This window comes from Magnolia sinica, chromosome 19 (assembly GCF_029962835.1).
Source record: "Magnolia sinica isolate HGM2019 chromosome 19, MsV1, whole genome shotgun sequence".
In the NCBI taxonomy this organism is placed as follows: domain Eukaryota; kingdom Viridiplantae; phylum Streptophyta; class Magnoliopsida; order Magnoliales; family Magnoliaceae; genus Magnolia; species Magnolia sinica.
This window is the reverse complement of record NC_080591.1, coordinates 4,409,630-4,433,895: the sequence shown is the minus strand read 5'-3', so window position 1 is coordinate 4,433,895 and position 24,266 is coordinate 4,409,630. Positions and strand designations below refer to the sequence as shown.

Genomic DNA, 24,266 nt, shown 5'->3' with positions numbered 1-24,266 from the left:
TATAAAAAACAATGGGGACAGCAACATCCACTGTTCAGAAATTCTTAGGGGCCACCAAAGTTTCCGATCAAGCTTATATATATATACTTTTTTTTTTCTTCATCTATCTTTATGTTAACTTTTGAATAATTTGGACCTGAAAAATAAATCTTGGTGGGCGTATAAATGCTTCAACGGTGAGTGTGACTGATCCCACCGTCTTCTATGTTGGTCCACTTGAAATTTAGATTTATCCTATTCTTTTTCTCATGTCATAAAACGACCCCACGGCACGGAATCAATACATGCATCATGGGAAGGTCCGCGGAGCTTGGGGACGTCACTTCAGTAGCTATTTGGCTACTGAACTTGTCAGTATCTAATCCGCGGCCCCATCGAAGCTTCCTATGTCCGCTGAGTTGTTTGTATGACATCCAACTCGTTCATACACACCGTAGTTGCCTCAGATGCTAACGTATGGTTGGCAATCCATACCTATTGTTCCTTGTGGTTTGGTCCACCTGACAAGTGGCTGTGGATTTTTTCTTTCCCCATGGCATATAATGGAGTATAGAACCTGATACACGGAGGGAACGTTAAATATACAACATGTTACGTTGTGCTCAATCAATCCTGTTTCCTGTGATGTGGTCCACTTGAGATTTGTACATCTAAATTTTAGAATCATAACATAAAATGATATGAAAAAATGGATATACGGAGTGGATGAAGCACATGCATCATGGTGGGGTCCAAAAAGCACCAACCAATAAGGCAGCGTCACTAGCTAGCCCGCGTCCACCTCAGCAGGTGTGGACATTACGTACGGAAAAGTACGGGGGTATTTTCGTCTCTACAAAAATCACAAGGCAATGGTATTTTCGCAAATTTAAGGAATACGGTGAGCAATCTACTTCGAATGTGTAGCGGTCTCCATCAGGACCCAGTTTGTTCCCTGAGACGTTGTTCCTTTCACGTTTAGCGACGAGAAGCCGCCAACTGCTACCAATGGAATTACCATGGCTGCTGTGCGAGTATGAAAGAATCCTAGCCGCTGGACACGTGTCATATAAGAATGCGTGCTGCATCAGCTCCGTGAAGCCACGGAACTCATCATTTGGAAAACCTTGGCCCGATGATAAGAATGGTAAATCGATCAGAATTCAGAAGGCCCACAGTTTTTACATTGATATGGACCGCTCGATTGGTTTCTGCAATGTCTGCCTTTCATACAAGATCAGGGCAGCTAATAAGAGAATGGATGGATTACAGGGTGTTGGGTTATCCCTCCTCAAGGGACTGGATGTTATACACGTGTGACGTTCTGCGCTTGTGAGTCTATAGGATTCTAGTCCTAAACGTGCGAGTAGGCTGAGAAGGCTTCACCACCAAATGCCTTCTCTACTCACCGTCTCTCTCTCTCTCTCTCTCTCTCTCTCAGTTATAAATATTCTAACCCTAGGAAGCTCTGAAACTTCTTTGAGAAATCTCTGGAGGAAAACGAACAGAGGTTTCGAGCTTCTCTCGAGCTCTCGAGCACCACGTATTTGCATACACGTGCTCTCTTCTCTCTTTCCGTTGTGGCTATAAATTCCCTTACCTTTCTCTCTCTATCTCTCGCTGGCAACATAGATAAATGGAGCTCCAGCTTCAGAAAAGGAGCTCTCTTTCGAGACATTTCTATCTGAAAACGGCAGAGAATTAATTATTCTCTTCGTTTCGCGCGAGATTTGTGCTTGATATCCGAAGAATTTGATGTAGAAGGAGAAATATGATGCTTTGTTTTTCATTTGGTGAGGAATGGTGCGAATTTCTGTAGGGATTGAGCGAGCATCGGTTAATCGGTTGGTATTTTGGAAGTGAGAAGGCTGTTTTCTTGCTTGAATTATCAGATCTTGGAGCGGATGGAGGAAATGCAGTTTTAGGAGCGGCGGATCAGTACCTGAGAGTGGCGAATTTGAGAATATCTTGAAAGCCATGATTTTCTTCCATTTTCGGTGTGTCTATGATTTCTAGCAGAAGGATTTGGGGTATAATGCTGACATCTGGTGTTTATGGTGGTGCATTCTGTCAAAATCAAGTGAACTTTGCTCGAATGAAAGTTGTGTGAAGAGGAAAATATCAGGATTCATGGTGTTTGGACCGGTGGATTGGGATCTGAGGAAGATGAATTTTAAGAAAAATGCAAAAAAATGGCAGATTTTCTCCTTTTCTTTGATGCCTGTGTTCCCAGCAGAAGCATTTGAGGTGGAATGGAAATTTAGAAACTGAGCGACAGTTTCTTGAATGAAGGTTGTTTTAATTTTTGAACAGAAAGCATTTCCCCCCCTTGTTTCTCTGGTTTGATTTCGCTATTTTGTTCAAATCTTTTAGTGGATGACAGATATATGGTGGTAGGAAGGGCAGATCGGGATCTGAGGAAGGTGAATTTTCACAATTACGCAAAATGTAGGTGAAATGGGGAAGATTACAAGACTATTTACTTGTACTTTGGGTTAGATTCTATTTAGAATAAAAGGATTTGGAAGATCGGAACAGAATTTGGGGTTTTCGGAACCTTCCTTCTACACGAATTTGATGCTTTTACTGAGTAGTGGTCAGGTCGATGAAGCCATTCTATTGCTTTAAGCAGACTCCTATACGTAATCCTATCCGTGGTCGATCCGAACGGAGGCTTTCACTTGGAGAAAATAAACGAAGACTTTCACTTGGAGAATATAATCGAGCAGTCTCATGGTCAAAATACCTGGTGTCTTCGGGTGGATCGATCAAAGGAGAGGGAGAGGAAGAATGGAGTGCTGATATGTCTCAGCTGTTCATAGGGAGGAAGTTTGCATTGGGACGCCACAGTCGGATTTATCATGGGATATACAAACAGAGGGATGTAGCGATCAAGCTGATAAGTCAGCCCGAGGAGGACCCAGTCTTGGCGGTTTTCTTGGAGAGGCAGTTCACTTCGGAAGTTGCTCTACTGTTTCACCTAAAGCATCCAAATATAATAACTGTAAGATCTGTTTCTTTTTCCTTTTATTAATGTGCTTTCAAGATTTTATCTAGGATTTATTTTTGAATGTGGCAAGCAAAATGAAGCATTTTTCTTTTCAGACTGTTGGAAATGTATTATAGGCTTGGAGAAGTCTGGAATTTGTTTTCCTGGTTGGGGATTTTGTGTGGAAAGTTAACCATCTTGGCATTTTCTCAAGGGATAATGCAAGGAAAATGGAAGGATTGGTAATAAGGCCCTTAGATGTCTCAAGTTGAAACATTGTCAAGCAATCCCAGATCACCCTCCAAAGATTAAGATTTTCATTTTTATAAAGCTTAGTTAATATTTAGTTATCTGTGATCCTTCCTTTTATATGGTGTTTAAATGAGCCTGTCTTGTTGAGCTGCGATCCAGTATGAATTCTTTGTACCTTCTTAGACCATGAATTTATATGTGGGTCCCAAGTGGGCCTACACTAATGAAGACCATTAGATAGGAGGGTTCCACTGTGGATTGCATATGGTCCCAATATAAACCAGATCCAATGATTACAGACCTTCAAGTAATGGCCTACAACATGAACAGTAAGCCCATCTCTTCTTGTACTGTACATTTTTCATTCCCTTAGTTGTTTGCCTGTGATTATCCCAATCATGGTTATTTTTGGGCCATAGGCTATCTAAGGTGAATTTCACCCATCCATGGGTTGTTATTGATCACAAGTAGGCCCATATGGGCTCACATGGCTCCTGTCTTGTTTATCTGGGATGAGGTGACGATAAACGTTGTTGCCTTTTCTTCTTTAAAGATACTCTGCACTGGTACCAATTGAATGGCATTTTTGTTATTATGGGCTTCTGTGGGTTGTTACTACCTCCCAAGTCGCATCAGTTAGTGTGTCCATGTTAGCTCCTTGTTTGATACATTCCACATCTTTACATTCTGTTTCAATACTGAGAATTCTATCATTCTTAACTTTTTCTCTTTTCTTTTATTCTTTTCTTTTTTTTTTGAACAGAACCACCAAATTGTTAATATGAAAAGAATAAAAGATTTGCAATCGCAGCTGGAAGGGACTTCCCCTTATCCCAGCTGAATAGAGCAACTTTTTCCGCTGAAGGAAGAAACATTGACAATTGGAAGAAAGCATTGCAATGAATATCACATCCATGTTTCTCCTAACTATCTGCAACTTGATCACTTCACAATAGTGTAAGATATTGTACCACAGCTCTCCCAAAAGGCCTTGAATATCTGTCCAAAAGTACCAGATGGATGAAGGTGGTGTGATAGGATGAGGTGAGAATAAGCTTACCACAAAAGCTGAATCACTTGCCACTACAATCCAGTGGGGCAGGGACTGTCAAACAATGCTTTTAACTTCAGATGCATAAATTACCAGGATTACCTCTAGATGGTCTGTCTACATTCAGTGTAAAACCTCCCAAGAACAGTTAATCCATTTTGTTAGAATAAGATTTGGAGGCTAATGTAAGACAACTAACCACTTGCTCTAAAAGCTCGAATTGAAAGAGCATGGCGAATCAATCCCCTTATCTCATAGCCCAGGCCCCACTTCCCATGGATTAGGTCCTCAGCCAAGCCCCCCACGTGGGCCCCACATGACATGGGTTACGAGCCACCTGGCTCACACAGTCGCCCTCCCCAAGTGTGCCACTGCATCCCACAGGGGACCCCACTTGAGCCCGGTGTGAAAATGCCCCTGCATTAATCACCCCCGGTGAGGAGTCTCACTGCTCTGTTACCACTTTGATGTAGGACAACCAACCACTTGCTCCAAAAACTCGAATTGATAGAGCATGGCGAATCAATCCCTTTATCTCATAGCCCAGGCCCCACTTCCTATGGGTTAGGTCCTCGGCCAAACCCCCCCTCGTGGGCCCCACATCACATGGGTTCCGCCTCACACGGGTTGCCCACCCCGAGTGTGCCCCTGCAACATCCCACAGGCCACCCTACTTAAGCCCGGTGTGAAAATGCCACTATATTAGAGGCTTTATAGAAATTATATCAACATTCAGATTTCTAAGAGAGTATTTGAACAAAATGAACAGCTTTCCTGGAATCGATCTTTTGTGCCTAATAACTGAATCCATGCAACAATTTTCTTGATAATCAGACTTGAATGAGGAATTTTACCTTCAAACATTCTGGAATTTCTTTCCTTCCAAATTTCCCAGACAATGAACACTGGAAGGAAACCAAAAATCCATGAAAATAGATTTTTATGAGGCTTTGTCGAACCATTGACCACCCCGCTGGCCAATGGAATCAAAATGATCAAAAAGGAAAGTCAAGATGCAAGATGAAGAATGACCATATCTTTCTTGCAAGATCATGTTAGCTAGAAAAGATGATTAACACTGTCCATTTTACCATTTTATAATCAACAACACCTTGATACAATTTGTCATACCAAACCATTTCGAAGAAAGATAAAGGGAATTTCGTATATACCTCTTCCTCTAGGATGCAATGGTTTGAGGGCTGCCTTCCGTAGCTGTCTTCAAAGATGGCCTGTCTTTACTATCTGCTGTATATAGTGAGCTATTGAAGTATTCTTCTCGTCTATAACTTGTTGGACATTTGTTGTATATACCTCGACCACCATTCCTTATCTCCACTGCTCAAATATTCACATCAGCGTTGAGTTTTTCCTTAATAAATGACCCAATAGTATTTAACTGAGCATTTTGAAATGTGAACGCTACTGGTTTTATGACTCCCATCTACCATTTCCATGGTATACACCTTGCATTGGAGTGTTGGTATTAGTAAATAAGTCTAGGCCCATTAGGGAGTTTCATTGATCATAGGAATCAGCGATGAATTTGCAAGGATTTGGGTACCTATGGTTGCTTAACAGAGCAAGAAGTTTCAGGCGCTTCATGAACTGAAAAGGAAGATTCATGTACATTGCATGATCATCTGCTTCTGAGGATGGAAGAGTGATGGTCAATGTGAGCAATTTTCAGAATTTTCTGCACTTGAAACCAGATAGAACACTTATGGGTTGTGTGGTAAACTGTCTTTACACTGTTTATTTTGCCATCTTTCTGCACTAGTATGCAGTATACATTAGCAAAGGGAGCAAATATACATGGGAAGACTTGGTAAAACTAAGTTAATTCACTGTAAATGCATCAAATTTTGTTATTCATGACAACAATTCAGTTCAGTTTTTAAATTTTCTGTAGCAATTTGTTTAACGAGCTCTACTACCATGCAGTTTTGTTCTTTAACTGAAATAGTTGCATTCTGTTTCCAACAATAGTTTGTCGCAGCATGCAAAAAGCCCCCAGTTTTCTGCATCATTACCGAGTATTTGGCAGGGGGTTCTCTGAGACAGTATCTCCACAGACAGGAGCCTCATTCTCTTCCACTAGATCTGGTTTTGAAATTGGCGCTTGATATTGCACGCGGGATGCATTATCTTCATTCTCAGGGAATTCTTCATAGGGACCTCAAATCAGAAAATCTACTTCTTGGGGAAGATATGTGTGTGAAAGTAGCGGATTTTGGAATCTCATGCTTAGAATCTCAGTGTGGCAGTAGAGAAGGAATCACGGGCACTTACCGATGGATGGCACCAGAAATGATCAAAGAAAAGCATCATACTAGGAAAGTTGATGTATACAGTTTTGGCATAGTCCTTTGGGAGCTCTTAACAGCATTGATACCATTCCATGACATGACTCCAGAACAGGCTGCTTTTGCAGTCTCCCAGAAGGTATGCTTGCATTGGTACTCCTGTTCCATGTGAATTCCTTCTGCCATTCCCCATACACATATATAAATATATTATCTAGAATGTCAAGGTGCCTTCTGAATTAAAATTGCACATTCAGTTTTCTTTGAAACATAAAATATTGGGACAATCCTAAGTAACAAGCTTTGCCAATCAATGAGTGTATATATGCATGTGTGGATCATTTACTGTGTTCTAATTGGAGAAGAATCAAAGCTCACAAGATTCAACATGTATGGTATTTAACTCGATTGTGACACCATAACCTCTTAGCAGACTCCATGCTTTGCTCTCATTTATCCTGATATAGTCTCTGAAGAAGTGGTATATGACCTCGAAAGTCGGTAGACGGTCCAAATTTATCTGCCTGAACAGCTGCTGGTAGGCTAAAATTTTCACTGTCATATGTCATTTTCATTTCATAGGTGTGGAGAACCTCTTTCTCATAATAGTTGCTAGACCTGGAAATGTATGCCAAATGATTCAAATAAAACAGACACATTGGAGCTCCCCAGATGAATGATCAGTTTTTGAAACATATTTTTGGAGTAAAAGAAAAGATTAGAGAACAATGTTCTCTAAACCTAATTTTATAAGAACAAAAAGGAAACTGTAGTCTGCACAGAAACTGGAAATGCTGGTATTCATGAATTGAAGTGTCTATCCCAATAACTATTCACCCGTTAAAAAAATACTGTTTATTGTGACCAGAACTTAGGTTAATACATCTCGGAAGATAGGGAATTTGCCATTTTATTGGAGAGCTCATTAGTGGAGCTCTTTTTGTCACTTGCAAGGCTCTCAAATTAACTTATGCAATCTAGTAATATCCTTGTCCTTTGAAACATCCATTCATCCTAGCCAAGAATAACTCATAGTGATATAAAATTTACTCAAATCATCGGTACCAAGTCTGTAAGTGCATTCAACTGTGATGTTTCTCCCTCCAGGATTCACCAAATGGTGACATTCATATTTTCTGTAGTGTGCTGTTTCAGCTCTTAGAAAGACACAATGAAAACTAAGATGACTCTGACATGGACATTAGTACTGGTCAAGTGACTCAAACCCAAGACTGGTGGATGCAACTGCAATAGCTTAGCTAATGCGTTCAGTGAATTGGTTTTCTGTTTGGGCAGACTTTTGCACCAATAACTTCATAGATGTTTTTCTGTATCCTTACCAGATTTTACAAGTTTTAAAGAACTGTCTAACTTTTAAGTGGGAGTGGAAAATCAGTTGAGTTTGTTTTCCTGATGTACTTTTAAAAAAAAAAAAAAAGAAAGAAAGAAAGAAAGAAAGAAAAGAAGTTGGACTGTCAAAAAGAAATGGGTCATCTGATGTGTATTGTGATCTGCCTGTAGCACCAGATTTGTGTCGATCTTTATTGAACAATCTCAGAAATTAATATAATGACACGAAAAAAAAAAAAAAAAATTCTATGAAACGAAGATTTGGCATATTTCAGCAGAGCCAAAGCTAATCAGGTTTATCTAAACTGATTTATAGGAGACATCAGACAATACATATTTCATAGGTGATTTGAATCACATTCAGATGTTTTTTTCTTCCAAAAGGATGCATGAACCATTTTCCTTTGTTTTTTTTCCTAGTTTATGTGATGTTGAAAGGTTGGATCAACTCCACTTAGTTTCAATACATACTGGGAAGTTTGGTACCCAAATTACCATTGGTTCAGCTTCCATTCAGAGACATCCAAATGCAAAGGTGTTTGGAGTGGGCTGATGTTGAGCGGGTCGCAGAGAGTTTCATGGCCAAGATGGATCAGAAAAGGCCCGGTCGACGACAGAAGTGATCCGGACCGTTGGACCTTAGATTGGGCGTATCTCGCAATCCGGAATGAGTTACCTGACTTAAAATATATGATTTTGGGGTAGAACAAGTTACTTTAGCCAACCAACCCTGCTACTCCGGGTTGCGCAGCCCGGAATTGCGAAAAACCCCTGGATCGACGGTCGTTTCCCTGCTTTAATTTCGTTTTTACTATAAATAGTAAGTTTTAGTTTGATTATAACTCTTCATCCGTCGGGCTTTAGGAGTTGCGTCCAACGTGAAAAGAGCTTAGAATAATTAGGGGAACGTTTTGGTGAAGCCAAATAGGACACTTACTATTTTTGGCCGAAAACCTTGCACACTAATAGACATCACGACCGTCTATAAATAGTAAGTTTACTATTTATAGTAAGTCGTGGATTCTAGGAGTTTTAGTTGTAGTTTGATTCTGATTTCTTTCCCATTGCTTGGTACCCCTATTTAAAGGGTTGTGAACTCGTTTTTAGTCATCAATTAATCAATTTCGAATTTCTTAGAATTTATTTCTATTTTTCTGCTTTCTTTCATTGTGGATTCGAGAAGTCTCTATGAGGAGTCCAGAGAAGCTCCGTGGATTCGGAGTAGTTATCCTCATCACGTTCATCCCTGCGTCATGGGCAAATTTTCATTTTTCTCTTATCTGGTTTTCAGTCTCCAAATGTGTTTGGTCTGGGGCCGCTGGGCACCTTTTCATTTTTTCCCCATCCAGATAATTATTCAATTGGGGGAAAAGGCAGAGCATCCCATCTGCCTCAAAAAAAGAGGAAATTGCCCAAACATTCACCTAAATTATCTGATGGAAGCATTGATTGAACTGCTTCAAATGCCATGTATGGACCACTGGCTAAGCTGATGGAATTACATCAGTGTTAAGGGATACGAGGGGAGGGTATTTGAAAAATGCCAATGATACCTTCTGTAGGCTGTATCTCATATTAGTTGTATTAATGCAGAATGCTCGTCCACCTTTGCCCACCGCTTGCCCTCTGGCATTCAGCCATCTCATCAGTCAGTGCTGGTCGACTAACCCAGATAAACGGCCACAGTTTGAGGAGATTGTTTCAGTTCTTGAAAGCTACACTGAATCTCTTGAACAGGATCCGACATTTTTCTCAACCTATAAGCCCACCCAACATCAGACTCTCCTCCGATGCTTCCCAAGGTGCATCTCTGTTAGCAGGTTTGCATCTTTAAAAACTTAGCATCCTTTGTTACATTACTGTAATATGTAATATGTACCATATTGTCCTTCCTTCTGCTCAAATCCTCCTTATATATATATATTGTATGCTTCTGTTAAACAAAGGATTTTAAATGGGAACAGAAAAAAAGAGTTCCCTCTAGATTAACATGTCTAAGGTGCCACAGTTTCTATGTTCAGCTTTATGTGGAACTCATGTTTGGTTTCTTGATTAGCTTAATGCGTTTCTCTGGTAAGTTCACTTGGTGATTACCGATCACAGAAAGAAAAGAAAAGAAAAAAGGTGCAAAAATCCTCAAGATTTCTGGGTATTTTTACCCCTATCGAGATGGAGTTGAGCATTGTGAGGCCCACACATGATGATTATATGCCCAAAAAATCATGTCAATCCGATCAAAACATTGGCCTTGCCATGGAAAACGATGAAAACCAGACAAAACCTCAAAATTAATGTGCGGCCAGCCTGATAATTGGATTGGCCTGAGTTTTAGATTGCACCTGTTCAATGGGTTGGATATCACGTGATCAAGTGGGCCCTACCATGTACCCTTAGAAAAGATTGTTTTGGCAAAAGCCAAGGCCTTAAAATTAAAAAAAAAAATAAAAAAAATAAAAAAGAAAATCAGAGATCTGGGGATTTTTGTAGTAAAAATCCAAAAAGAACAACAGCAGACTACTAACTTCATTTCCATCATTTTCTTCCTTTAAATGGTAATGTGGTTTTTTTTTTCCTGTCCACGGCACCATTTTGGGTAGAGGGTGAATAATGCACCATTTAAAGGCTCTAAAATGGCAGGGAGAAGGCCTAAAAGGATGTGGGTGGTGATAGTAGGAAAAGACTTTTGACCTATGATTTAACGGAGGAAAAGACCTGATGACCTGTGATTTAACCCAGGATAGTGTTTCCTTGATAGAGTGGAATGGCGGAACATGATTCATGTAGCTGACGTCAATTTGTTAGGATATTATGATGATGATTTGTGCCGTGGCTAAATATTTTCCAGCACTGTTTTTGCTCTCTTTGGTAAATATTGAAATCATCACTATCATTTTAGCCTTTTCCCGACCATTTGGGTTCAGCTCTAAGAATCCTATTCCGCCCATGACATCTGAAATGAGATTTCTCATATTTGAAATAAGAACTCTCATGATTTCTTGTCAAAAATTTCAGGACGAGCCGCCCATGACCTTGTGACTCAGACCGACTTGTCTGGTCTAGACTTGAGTTGCGACTGAACTAAGTTGGAATTTGACTTGAGTTGCAACTTGGACAACTGTCATCCAAGCCATGGTTTTAAGACTGGAGTCGACTCAAAACTCTTTCAGACCAATCCAGTCTCAACGCCATGAGTTGCGCCTGACTCGGGTGAATTGGGTTAATTCACTGCCATCTGGGATGAGTCATGACTCGACTTGAGGCGAGACGAGTTGGTGCAAGTGGCTGAGTCTTATATCCATGAACCGATCCGGTCCTAGAAAGACCACCTTGTTGAATGATCAAATGCATAGTAAAATCCATGTAATTGAATCTAAAATATGAATATTATGTTGTGTGGAATCCTCAGGTCTGTATCCACACCCTTGATATGGAGAAATGGAGGGTCGGATCTCCATTCCCGCATCCATGTAGGCAATTAGTATCCAAACACCTTCATGAACTCCTTTTTTATAGGTCCACTTGATCTTAGCCCAATGGCCTATACATGAACTCAAATTCAAAGCCAAACAATATGAGGAACCTCTAATCGCTATTGACCCTACATCAGCCATTGTGGACCCCACTTCATTTGTACCATTCATCACTCCATTTATAGTGACACTAAACCTGTCCAACGTTATCATACGCTCAGGTTTCCACCCTTTGAACCGCTACCACTATAGATGGTTTGAATGAACCATAGTTTAAAAACCCAAGCTGGTCGTGACTCAGAAAAACGCAGATCATTATAAATTGTAGTGCTCCTACTTGCATCAGTTCAAAACGTCAATCAATTGATCTGAACCGTCCATTAAGTCCAGAACACATATATCCTTGATTTGGTCTTATTTTCTGCAGCCGTCCTTCTTTTCAAGCCACGGAAAGAATCACAACTAATCCATTATGGTCCCTGACCAAATAGATGGACCGAATTGTTGATTAGACCTATTTTGTGTAAATGATCTTGACCGTCCATATTAAAGGCCATTGATCGAATGTTTAATATTTGTTAGATTGGTCTGATGCTTGCATGATGGCGCATGAATGTGCGTTGGTCCTAGTGAACAGTTTAGATCAATGGATTGGATAGTCCAGGTTTCCCAATGCAACTAAATGCAATACTCGGGTGACTTCATGTTGATGAGATCCACCCCTCTATTTGTGGATGAAAACCACTTCGGATCCACCATACAAACAGTGTAACAGTGTGACTTTGATAGACGAGATTTTAAACATCTCACGATAATATAACAAAAAAAATACACTGCATAATGTTGAGCAGGGTTTCGAAATATCGTTAGATTTTAAAATATCACAATAAAATCACGGTATATGTATAGTAAAACCCTCAAATTTTGAAAGGCTCCTAGAAATTTCTGAGCGGAGAAATTGCAGTGAACGAGATTTGTCAATTAAGACCATCGAATGGTCTGGATTGAGGTGGGAAAGTCCATTAATAAGATCATCTGTTCGATGCACCTCTTGTATGTTATTGTGTTTCATCCGATATGGGGCAAACGAATTGAATGGTCTGGATTGATGCATATGCGTATACTAGCATACAGCAGTATTTTGCATGCACATCGGTGTTAGAAAAAAAAAAAAAACCTGGAAATCTAACAAGATCCATATTGCAATGAAAGCATATGATCCACAACCTTTCGCATTAAGTTTGTAGTTTGCGAAAGGGGCCAATATGTGGGCCCACAAAATTTGACATTTTCTACATGATTTTAAAGATCTTGGCACAGAACCAAAGATGGATGTCCTAATCTTATATCTAATGGTCCACCTGACTACTTTAGGAGCCCAGAGAATCTAATCATCCCTTTAATTCTACAATTAAAATAGCCCCTAGATATAATTAACATAAATAAATCTGATAGACAAATGAATATTATTCCTCCCTCAAATGATCATATACCATCTATTGACATATGCTCTGCTCCAGATGGACAGCCAAAAGGACAAAGAATTAAAAATAAAATAAAAAATGCAACACTAGTATAGTCTTCCCAACACAAATTCTTATGGACACCCCTATCTATAAAGTTTAAACATTTCAGCTTGTATTCCTTAATATTAAATATTTTAGAAAATACAAGTAAAATTAGAACCTCAAAACTCGAAAGAGCCTTATACGTGCTATGTTCAGAATACGTGTATCTCTAAGACTGGTAATGGGTCAGATAAGGACCAAGTGAGGGTCAACCCAAGCTCAACCCATCTTATCAAACAGGCCAAGAATTCTTTCCCAAACTTGACCAACGGCCTAGTACCATTTAACTTGACCCAATCCACTTAATACATAAAGCCTAACCTAACCTGACCCAATATAATGCATTTAATTGTAAATGGGTCAGGCTCAACTAACCCAACCCGCCCGGTGAACATATAATTACAAATATGGGATTTTTTCATACGATGCCTATCATTTAGAACATTTTTTAAAACCATTTACTTTTAAAGTATTTACAAGTAAATATAAATCTTTGATATGCAAATAAAAAATCAATAAGTTTAACTTTAACTAACGGTGAGTCAACAAAAAGAGCTATTAACAGCATAAAAGATAGTCTTATCCGCCTTTTTTAGTATAGCTTCTGTTGTAAAACAGATTTCTTAAATCTTGGAGTACCGATATGCTCGACCAGTCGAGGGATTGGCTCGACCAGTCGAAGGGCTGGCTCGACTAGTCGAAGGTTACGCAAATGGTGCGCAGATTCTGCGCAGACTGTGAAAATTTGAAATAGTTTCTAGGGGTGTGTTTAAGTGAAGTTTCCTAAACTATAAGAGCCTTTTTAGGTAATGCTAAGGTTTCTTAAAGGTATTCCAAGGGTTTCTAAAAGGGTTATAGGGTTATAAAAGGGTATAACAAGGGTTAGATTCGAGGTTGTTCGAATCGGGTAAGTCCTCTCTCTTTGTAATTTCTATTTTTATAGTGAAGATTTGTCGCTTTGTGTCGTAGTTTTTTCTCGTAAGGATTTTCCACATTAAATCTTTACATTTTCTTGTGATTGCTTCGTGTTCTTGAATTGTTATCCTAGATATATATCTGTGTGATTCCGTAGCACAAATCCCCAACAAGTGGTATCAAAGCAATCGTTGGGGCATAGATCTAAATCTGCAGGATTAGCAATAATGGTAAGTACTAAGTATGATATTGAGAAGTATTCAAGGAAAAATATCTTTGAGTTATGGAAGATCAAAATGATCAGTTACTTAATCAAGTAAGGCAAAGATGGTGCTCTTGAGGAGCGAAAGTCTACTATGACTAATGATGATTGGAATACTCTTAATAAGAAGGCCTTATCTTCGATCTGTTTATGTCTTACGGATGAGATTCTCTACAATGTCATGAGGGAAAAAACTGCGGCTAAGTTATGGGTAAAGTTAGAGAATATATATGTGAAAAAATTCTCTGAAAATCTCTTACACTTGAAGTGGCAATGGTATAACTTCAAGATGGCAGAGGGTGGAGATCTGGAGGCTCATATCAGTAATTTTAATAAATTGGTTTGCAAATTGCTGGATATGGAGGAAGTGATGAAAGATGAAGAACAAGCATGTATGTTGTTCAATTCTCTTCCGGCGTCGTATGAGTCATTTAATGACATAATGTGCACCACGAATAAAACCCTGAATGTCGACACCGTTATCTCAGCCCTTCAAGGAAAGGCCATGAGAAAGCTTAACGACGACATGAGGACATCTTCTGATACACTTTTTACGAGGGGCAGGAATTCTTAGTAAGATACGAAGTCTTCAAGGTCAAGATCTAAATCCAAGGGCAAAGGAAAGGTAAAGCGCTGGAACTGTGGGATGGAAGGATATGTGAAGAATGATTGTATGAATCCTAAATCTAAGAGAGAAGAATCTGAAGCTTCATACAGGGAGGGCAATGTTGTCACGTCAGATGGATCGAGTGGATGTGATGGTGATATTTTGTCTGTGTTTACGATTAGACGTCCATACGATGATCTTAAAGGTGAGTGGATTCTAGACACAGGGGCATCCTTTCACATAACTCCTTATCAGAATTAGTTCACCAGTTACAGGGAGTGCGATGGTGGATAAGTATTTATAGGCAATGATAGTACCTGTAATGTTGTACTTGTTGGTACGATGCGTGTCAAAATGTTTGATGCGATAGAGCGTACCCTGACTGGGGTGAGGCACGTTCCTGATATAAAGAAGAGCCTAATTTCTCTCAGTGCACTTGAGACTATAGGGTGCATGTTCACAAGTATTGATGGTGTCTTTAAAGTATCTAAGGGGGCACAGGTAATCATAAAAGCGCAACGACTCGATAATGTTTACAGGTTGATCGGGAGCACTTCAAAAGGTGGAGCTGCAGTGGCTGTAACAGATTCCACCTCTGCACGTGTGTGACATGTTGGGCATGGTCACATGAGCGGACATGGCATGAAGGCTAAGACCATCAGACAAAGATACAGAGTAGGTGAAGCAATCACCTGTGAGAAGAATCACACAACATAATCACATGATATTGGCGAGGTACATGGACGACTCCAATATCGTAGGGGATCCGTCTTCTATTCAGATGGCTCTAGGTGAGCCTGGTGCTAAGAAGTTGAAAGTGACTATGGGCGATTGATGGAATCGTTGTACTAGATCGACACGTGGGAGCTGGTGGAGCTTCTAGTGGGCGGGAAAGCGGTTGGATGCAGGTGGATCTTTTGGAGGATATAACATATATACAAAGCAAGGTTGATAGTAAAGGGTTATGATCAGAGAGAATGGATCGGCTTCTCAAAGATATTCGTGTCGATAGTATAACAGGTGTCTATTAAATCCGTGATTGGCGTTGGTTGGTCAGTGCGATCTTGAGCTGAAAGGATGGATGTGGAGTTTGATGTGAAGTTTACACTTTTGTACGGAAAATTGGAAGAGCAAATCTACATGAAATAATCAAAGTGGTTCAAAGTTAAAGAGGCTGAGAAAAAGAGTTTACAACAAGTCGTGGTACGACCTATCGCCTAAGCAGTGGTATAAAATTTGATTCCTTCATGGTGAGGCAGGTATTGTATGTTGATGACTTGTAGATTGACATGTCTGAAATCAATGTACTAAAGACTCGGTTAAGTGGGACATTCAAGATGAAGGATCGAAGGCTGCAAAGATGGTTCTCGGCATTGAGACTGAAAGAGGAGTAGGCTTTGGTTATCTCAGGCAGAATATCTTAGGTAGGTATTGATCAAGTAAATGATAGACTAGGTAAAGTCAGAAAGTGTTCCTCATGTAGTCTCCTCAAGTTTTTCTTAGGACATGTCTCAAAACAGATGAGGAAAAGCAGGACATATCTCATGAGCCTTATTCGAATGCGGTTGTTAATGTATGCCATGGTTTGTATTAGACCGGTTATTTCACGGGCTATCGGTGTTGTAAGAAAATACCCTGACAAGCAATATTGGGTGGCGGTGAAATGACACAGAAGACTACGTCTTACTTTTGAGAAGACAGGAGCAAAGGTGGTTAGGCATGTAGATTCAAATCCGGCAGACATGCTCACCTAGATTGTTCTTGTAGAGAAGTTTAAGTTCTGTGCAACTTCTCTAGGCTTGGCGATGGTGTAAAAGGAAGACGAAGTATGCATGAGAAGCTATGATGTGATGCAGAAATAAGATAAGAAGTCAAGAAGCTATACGGTTAAAGATTGAAGATATGATAGAGATTGTTATAAAACAGATGTCTTAAATATTGGTTTATCAAGATGCTCAACCAGTCGAGGGACTGGCTCGACTAGTTGAAGGTGCCCTTCGACTGGTCGAAGCAAGTTTGACTCGAAGTCCAGCAACAATGTTTCTAAAAATCCCAAGGTCTTCGACCAGTCGAAGGACAAACTCAACCAGTCGAATTCTAGGCTTGACTAATCGAAGGTTATGCAGATGGTGCACAGACTGCATAAATTTGAAGCGGTTTCAGAGAGGTGCGTAAGTGGAGTTTCCTAAACTATAAATAGAGGTCTTTAGGGTTTTTCTAGGTAATGCTAAGGTTTTTTAAAGGTATTCTAAGGGTTTCTAAAAGGGTTTTAAGGTTATCAAAGGGTGTAACGAGGGTTAGATTGGAGGTTGTTCGAATTGGGTAAGTCATCTCTTTTTGTAATTTCTATTTTCATAGTGAAGATCTGTTGCTTTGTGCCGTAGTTTTTTCCCGCAATGGTTTTCCACGTTAAATCTTTGTATTCTCTTGTAATTGCTTACTATTCTTGGATTGCTATCCTAGATCCATATCTGTGTGATTCCACAGCACGAATCCCTAATAGCTTCCACTATTTTACCATAGATCGTTTTAATGTGGATATGAACTCATGTAACCTAGAGTTTGGTGAGCCCATTGCAATACACTTGCTTCCTCTACTCCTTGCGTTAGTTTTGCCAGCTCATTGTAAGATGTGAGCCCAAAATTAGGCATAACCAAAATTTGGGTGGGCCACTCTGCAGGAAACGGTGGGGTTGAACGCCCACTATTAAAACTTTATGGAAGGCCGCGGTAGTTTCAAATACAGCTGATATTAGTGTTTTCCCTTCATCCTTGTGAGCATCACTTTATAAACGGGTTAGATAAAGCATAAATATGATGGTGGACCCCATAAAAGTTTCGACCATGGGCATTTCCACCCGCACTATTTCTTGTGGTGTGACCCACCTAAGTTTTGGGCTCACACCTACCATGATTTGGCGAAGCTAATAGACAGAGTGGATGATGTATCAGTATATCGTGGTGGGGCTTACAGAGCTTTTGATTACACAATACCCGTGTGTCTAGATTCAAATCTAATGTTGCAAGTGTGTCTAGATTCAGATCTAATGTTGCAAATTTATCCAACGACAAAAGTAAAATCTATCCAACAAACAACGATCTGACTGTTGTGAGTTTTTCAAAATCCAATAGTGGAGCCCATATATATGTGTTAGTGGAGAGATGGATTAGATGTGGAGAGAGAGGAGAGAAGGAGAGAGGTAAATGGCTTTTAACTTAGTAAATGCCATTTAACTACAGTAAATTTCAGTAGCCAGTAGGTGGGTTAATAGGTCTAGCTCAATGGCTGGAGGGTAGACAGACTCTGTTTCATCATTGAGATCATGAGTCAAGTGCCCATGTGGTGTGGGTGTCTGTACACGAGTAGACTAAGGCTCGAGTACTCGCTCGACTCGACTCGGAATACTCGACTCGTACTCAACTCGTGTGATTTTGAGCCGAGTACGAGCGGGTTTATAAGGTTCGTTTAGAAAACGAGTAAAGTATGAGTTGAGAAGTACTCGACTCGGTATTCGACTTGTGTACCGGTATATATAACTCGCTTTTAAAAAAAACCTACTCGTCTGGGTCGTTTTCAAACGGCGTCCGTTCAAAAACGAAAACCTCCTTTCCTCTCTCTCTCTCTCTCTCTCTCTCTCTCTCTCTCTCTCTCCCAGCGACCGGCCGGCCGTCCCTCTTCTTCCCTCTCTCTCTCTCGTCCCTGCGGCCTGTCCGGTACCCTGCACGCTGGTCCGCTGCACGCAAAGGGTGGAGATACTCTTCCGATGTCCCTGCCCTACTCATTCGTCGTCCTTGCCCTGCACGCTCGTCCCTGCCCTACTCGTCCACAAAGAGTATGAGTCCCTAATCCTTATCCATACTTTCTTTTTCTTTTTATTATTGTATGCCTAATGTGATTCAAATCTGCCCAATTTTTTGCCATGAGAAAGGCCCACAATCTGTCCATTTTGGACAGCGAGGATGGCCTTAAATCTGTCCAATTTTTGGACTGTTAGACGGCCCACAAATTTGTCCAAAATATGGACCTTGGATAGCCTTAAATCTGGCCAATTTCTACTCGTACTCGAACTCGCCTCGAAAACTTGGACTTGACTCGACTCGTTATCTACTCATACTCGGCTTGTACTCGGGCGAGTAGAGTACGAGCAGGGAGTCCATGCTCGTTGGCCGAGTAGAGTCGAGTACGCAGACTCTGTTTCATCATTGAGATCATGAGATCAAGTGCCCATGTGGTGTGGGTGTCTGTACCAACCCATTGATAACCTATATGGGTAAGTTGAGATGGGTAGGGTTCAACCCAAGCCCAACCCATTTACTTTGCCAAGTAACATTTCTAGCCCGAGACCGACCTACTATCTATTCAGCTTGGCCCAAACCCACCTCAAAAGTGTGTTAGGCCAGTTGATCCATGTATCACTTTTCAAATGTAGCCTAATTATTAAGTGGGCCCAACTAATGCCTCGTGATTGAGGCAGCTTGGGCTTATGTTATCAACTCTAGGCTGCCATGGGTGCACCTACAATTATTGCACCAAAACTAGGCCTGTCGGTGGGCCAGGCCTCAGCCTATCAAATGCAAAATTTTGAATTTAGAATATGGGCCCAAGGAAACCCTAAACCCAGCCAAGTGATATCCCTTACGGCCGGATCCTCTGCAGTGGGAGTTTTTTATACGTCTCTTTTTCACCTGCCTGTAAAGGTTGACTACTAAGGGCCTGTTTGGGAACGTGGTTGGGACCCCCAGGATTTGAAACCCCCTGGATTTGCAATACTCTCTATTTGGCACTGTGAATCAATTTTAATCTAAATGTACCTATGCATGGTATATTTACAGGGGTTTGAATTTAATTACTAAATTAACTTTAATATCTCTAAATAATGAGATATGTAATTTTTGACACAATGGTTGTGATAAGCCCGTTGAAACATATGCTTTGCCTGAAAGTAATGAAATTCCAAGTCTCGGATGGGCCGCAAGCACAAAATCATGTCTGAGTAACTAACGAATGATTTTTAATCATTGATTAACTTAGACAATGTTTGGACAGTGCCAGACAATGTTTGAACGGTGCTAATTTACATGAACAATGTTTAGATAGTGCTGATCATCATTAGTAGGTCATGTGCTCAATAGAATGATAGTATGGTGGCACACCCCCAGTTACTTTATGTTGCCAAATAACGAGGGAATTTGAAACCCCTTCAAATCTCCTCCAATCCAGGGTGCCAAACGACCCCTAAGATGCCTGAAACTTATTCTACAATGTGCAAATGTTACTCAATTGTATGTGTGGGGTCCTTTGTGTCCTGTGTATACCATCCAACAGGCGCATCAAGTGGGTCCCACTGTGATGGCAGGATGACCTAAAACATCAGGTTTATAAAATCATTAGGTGGGCCACTATATAGAAAACACCAGACATTCACCCAAAAAACTTCCAAATTCATGTGGGGGAGCTTCCCATTTTCATTTTGGAGAGATCCTTATGGAAGGGGTGGATTGTGCACACAACAGTATTAAATAGAATATAAGTTCTGTAAATCAATAATGCATGTATTGAGACAGTTTGGCCGAGTGGTCTAAGGCGCCAGATTTAGGCTCTGGTCCGAAAGGGCGTGGGTTCAAATCCCACAGCTGTCAATTATTTTTTTTTTTTCTATTTTTTTTTAAAGTGTGGCCCACCAACCCAATCCAACGGCTGTAATTAACCTTTTTCTTTCACTATTTTCCTTTCCACCCAAACCAACGGCTGTAATTATCTTTTTCTTTTTCTATTTTTTTTAAGTGTGGCCCACCAACCAATCTAACGGCTGTAATTAACCTTTTTCTTTCACTATTTTCCTTTCCACCCAAACCAACGGCTGCAATCATCTTTTTCTTTCACTATTTTCCTTTTTTACATTGTAAAAGCAAGTGGGGCCATGGTTTGGTGATGCAGAGAGTACACTTTTACAAGTCTGGCCCATCCAAAACCCACGGCTATAATTATTTTACTTATTTCACTTTCTACAAGTGTGCCCATCCAATCTTACCGGTGTCATTTTTCTTTTTTCCTTTTCAGTTTCTACATTTGTGGCCCGCCCATCCAATCTTATGGCTGTCGTTTTTCTATTTTTTAAAAACACACGCACGCACAACCACCACACACTTGTATTTCACCACCTATGGGTACTCGAACCCTCGACCAGGTGTTGAAACTCGTAAGAGTCTACCACCGGAGCAAAAGCGAGGACCCATCGCTGTCGTTATTTTCCCTTTTTCATTGTAAAGGTACGGTCATGGTTTGGCGATCTAGATAGTACAACTTCTTCTTTTTTATACTTTCTGCAAGTCTGCCCAACCAATCCTACGGCTCTATTTATTTTCCTTCTTTCACTTTCTACGATTGTGGCCCATCCAATCTTACAGATGTCATTATTTCCCTCTTTGCATGAAATGCCAAAACTGGCATTATATATATTGTTTTCCACTTCATACAATTGTGGCCCACCAATCTTAGGGTTGTAATTATTTTCCAATTTACAAGTGCGGCCCGTAGTTTCGTGATCTAGAGCTTTGATTATGGATCTTTGTGGTATTTCTTTTCTGGACCATCTAATCTCAAGTTGGTGATCTTTCAGCCGTCCAGAAAGTTTATCTGACCAGTCCCACTATGGACCATGATCCCACCATCCGTTCAGCCATTGGTCGATGATGTATTCCATTCCCTAATTCTCTACTTGCAGTCACCGGATGGATGGATGAGATTTTTCCGTTGAGGAGATTTTCGAGCATTGTCCATCGGCACATAAAATCAACGGTCTGGATGATTGGTCCCACTGGTGCAACTTGAAAATTGGAGTTTACTCTGTCGGTGGAGTATTATATAAGTTCTCATTTTTCTTTAATATTCTCGTTAGTTGTCTCCCTTTGGTGGCCCCCACACGTATCCTTCGACACAAATTAAGAAACAAAGCTGACCAAGTACTGGCAACGGTACCCCAACTTATGTTACAATGCCTTCTTTCACTACAACATGCCACTCCGAGAGGAAATCAGAACCATTAAAATGATTGGTCCCACAATGAAAATCACCTTCCTTGAAAATGCGACTTGTTTGGGGCCACAATTGTATGTTGAAGAAGAATGTATATTTTCCATTGATTCCATAGGTGTGGCCCACCTGATGATCTGAATGGCTCATTTTTCATCCCAGGTGATCTTCATGGCGGGTCCTACCGTTTCCATGGTACTGATGCTCGATAAAGGTGGCATGTTGTTGGAAAAAAAAGGTGCGTACCACAACTTGCAATACGCACCGCGCACAGGTGTTCGTTATGGTATAAAGATAAAAAGAAAAAGAAAAAAGAAGAAACGTTGGTTGCCATATCGCAATGCTTCGTTGCTTTAAAACAGAGTAATGGTATCTTGTACCTATCATCCCTACTTTCCATTCAATCTATGCCCAATGTTGTGGACCCACCAACCAAATGGGTGCACGTGCGGGTTTGGATATTAATCCGAGCCCAACTAATAATTGGGCAGGGTGCAGCTGAACCAGCTTCCCATGAGGTCAAGCTGTGCCCAATGTGATGGGAGTCAGACATCTATATTTCGCATTTGATGCGTCCCCTCTAAGTTAGGTAATAGGATACTCTGAAAATCAGCCATATTTGGAGCTCATAAAGGCCATATCATATGAAATCATGTAAAATTGTAACTAAAACCTTTAAAACAAATTGGTAAACCCTACTTAAGTTTTTCATAGGTGGCAATTTAATGTGACTAGGATTGTACACGAGTCCGGATAGGCTTAGTGCAATTTAACTTGGATTGACTTGGCCTAGAGGATGATTGGAGGCAAGTCAACCTTTATACAACTCAACCAGTTTTGAAAACAAGTAGAGTTGGACGCCTCTCTCGTTGTTAAGAGTGAAACTATCAAGTTAAATACTGACTTGTTTTTATTTTTAATTAAAAATAAAAATATTTAATTATTCATTTTAATTCTAAGTGGATTAAAATTCAGTGTTGATATAAAGAAAGCATCAAAGCATGCAAGCATTGGATGCATTAAATGTCTTTCACTTATCATAGTGACCCCAAATGCAATATAAAAGTTTTTAGTTCTTATCTTTTTTCACTAGTTGATCTAATGATAAAACAGGCCATTTTTTAGGTCATAAGCCAGCATAAGTGAAGCACATGACAGATAGATTAGACCTATCATACACATCACAATGGACCCTATACATCATAAATATAATATTAGCCATTGTGTTCTATTATATAATATGTCTCTTCAGCCACAAAACTTTACTTATAACATAAAACATGGCCTTTTACCGGGTTTCATATTGCAAGTGAAAACAACAACTTATTTATATTATAAACCTTTTACAAGCAGATGTAAGTCTCGAAGCAATTTGATGGGTAGTAATATTTTTTTTTTTTTTACATTTTGAGGATTTTACCGGACCATTAAAAGAATTCTTGAATAACATTAAATAGATGGTAAGATAATAAAAAGTAGACTTAAATAGTTTGATAATGTGTAAGGCAAAATACAATTAAATTAAATGAATTGATGCGGACGGAGGTAACAGGAAAATGGTGGATGATTAATGGCCTAACTGAAAGTTCAGCTATTAATAGGCCATGACCTAGCAAGATTCATGCAGCTGACCCTAATTAATTAGGATAACAGCTTATGGGATAAGCAAGATGAAGACTCATCCACATGACACAGTGGCAGGACAGCCATCCAACAGCTGGCCTGAGCTGAACGGGTCATATACCAAAAAGGACGAACAGATCATATGACTATAATCATCTGATTTTGCCTGATATCACTGGATCGCTCAATATTTTGCTTTCAGCCGTCCATTCATCTAGGATTGCTCGATCACTGTAATTTTCAACCTATAGTCCGTTAACCATGTTCTCCACATTTTGGATGGTGTGGATATTCGTTCACGTGGGCCACAACTAATGAACAAGGATCACCAACGGTTAAAAACAAAACGGTGCCAACCTCCCACGTGATTCCGCCACCGAAGAAGAAAACGAAGACTCTGAGAAAAGTCACATCATTGATATGGCAAGATGCGGGCCACAAAATGACGATTCTACCCCTAATCAAGCAAGAAACAGTAGGAAAAGAAAGAAAACAATCCCAAAATCGTGGGTATTATGGTCATTTTCACAAAGGCAATGTTCTCGTGACACATGGAATTTCGGGCATCACTCGTACCAAGCCACATGAATACAGAGCCTTACGCGCATGGAGCAGGTTATTCTTGTCTTTTCTGAAAATGCAAGGAGAGGAATAGGTGCGGTCCCCGCCTACCGTAGGGCCCACCTTGACGTACTTATTCTATATCCACGCCGTCCATCTTTTTTTTTAATCATTTTAGGGGATGAGCCGAAAAATGAAGAATATCCAATTCTCAGGTGGACCATACTATAGCAAAAAGAGGTGATTGACCATTACTGGACCACAAAGGTTTTGGATCAAGATGATACTGTTCTTTTTTTT

At 40.2% G+C, this 24,266-nt stretch overlaps 1 protein-coding gene, 1 long non-coding RNA gene and 1 other non-coding gene across 3 annotated transcripts; all 3 read left to right on the top strand.

Moving 5' to 3' along the window:
* The first annotated feature begins 1,467 nt into the window (after nt 1–1,467).
* On the top strand, nt 1,468–9,818 carry LOC131234733 (serine/threonine/tyrosine-protein kinase HT1-like). Its single transcript, XM_058231673.1, has 3 exons — nt 1,468–2,983; nt 6,261–6,716; nt 9,521–9,818. The coding sequence occupies exons 1-3, from the start codon at nt 2,585–2,587 to the stop codon at nt 9,767–9,769; spliced, it is 1,104 nt and encodes a 367-aa protein (XP_058087656.1). The 5' UTR covers nt 1,468–2,584; the 3' UTR covers nt 9,770–9,818.
* LOC131234734 (uncharacterized) lies at nt 6,723–8,196 on the top strand. The gene is made up of 2 exons (XR_009165764.1): nt 6,723–7,981; nt 8,033–8,196. It is a non-coding gene; the product is annotated as an uncharacterized LOC131234734 (long non-coding RNA).
* Nucleotides 9,819–20,309: 10,491 nt separating the features above from the next.
* On the top strand, nt 20,310–20,389 carry TRNAL-UAG (transfer RNA leucine (anticodon UAG)). Its single transcript has one exon. It is a non-coding gene; the product is annotated as a tRNA-Leu (tRNA).
* Nucleotides 20,390–24,266: the final 3,877 nt, after the last annotated feature.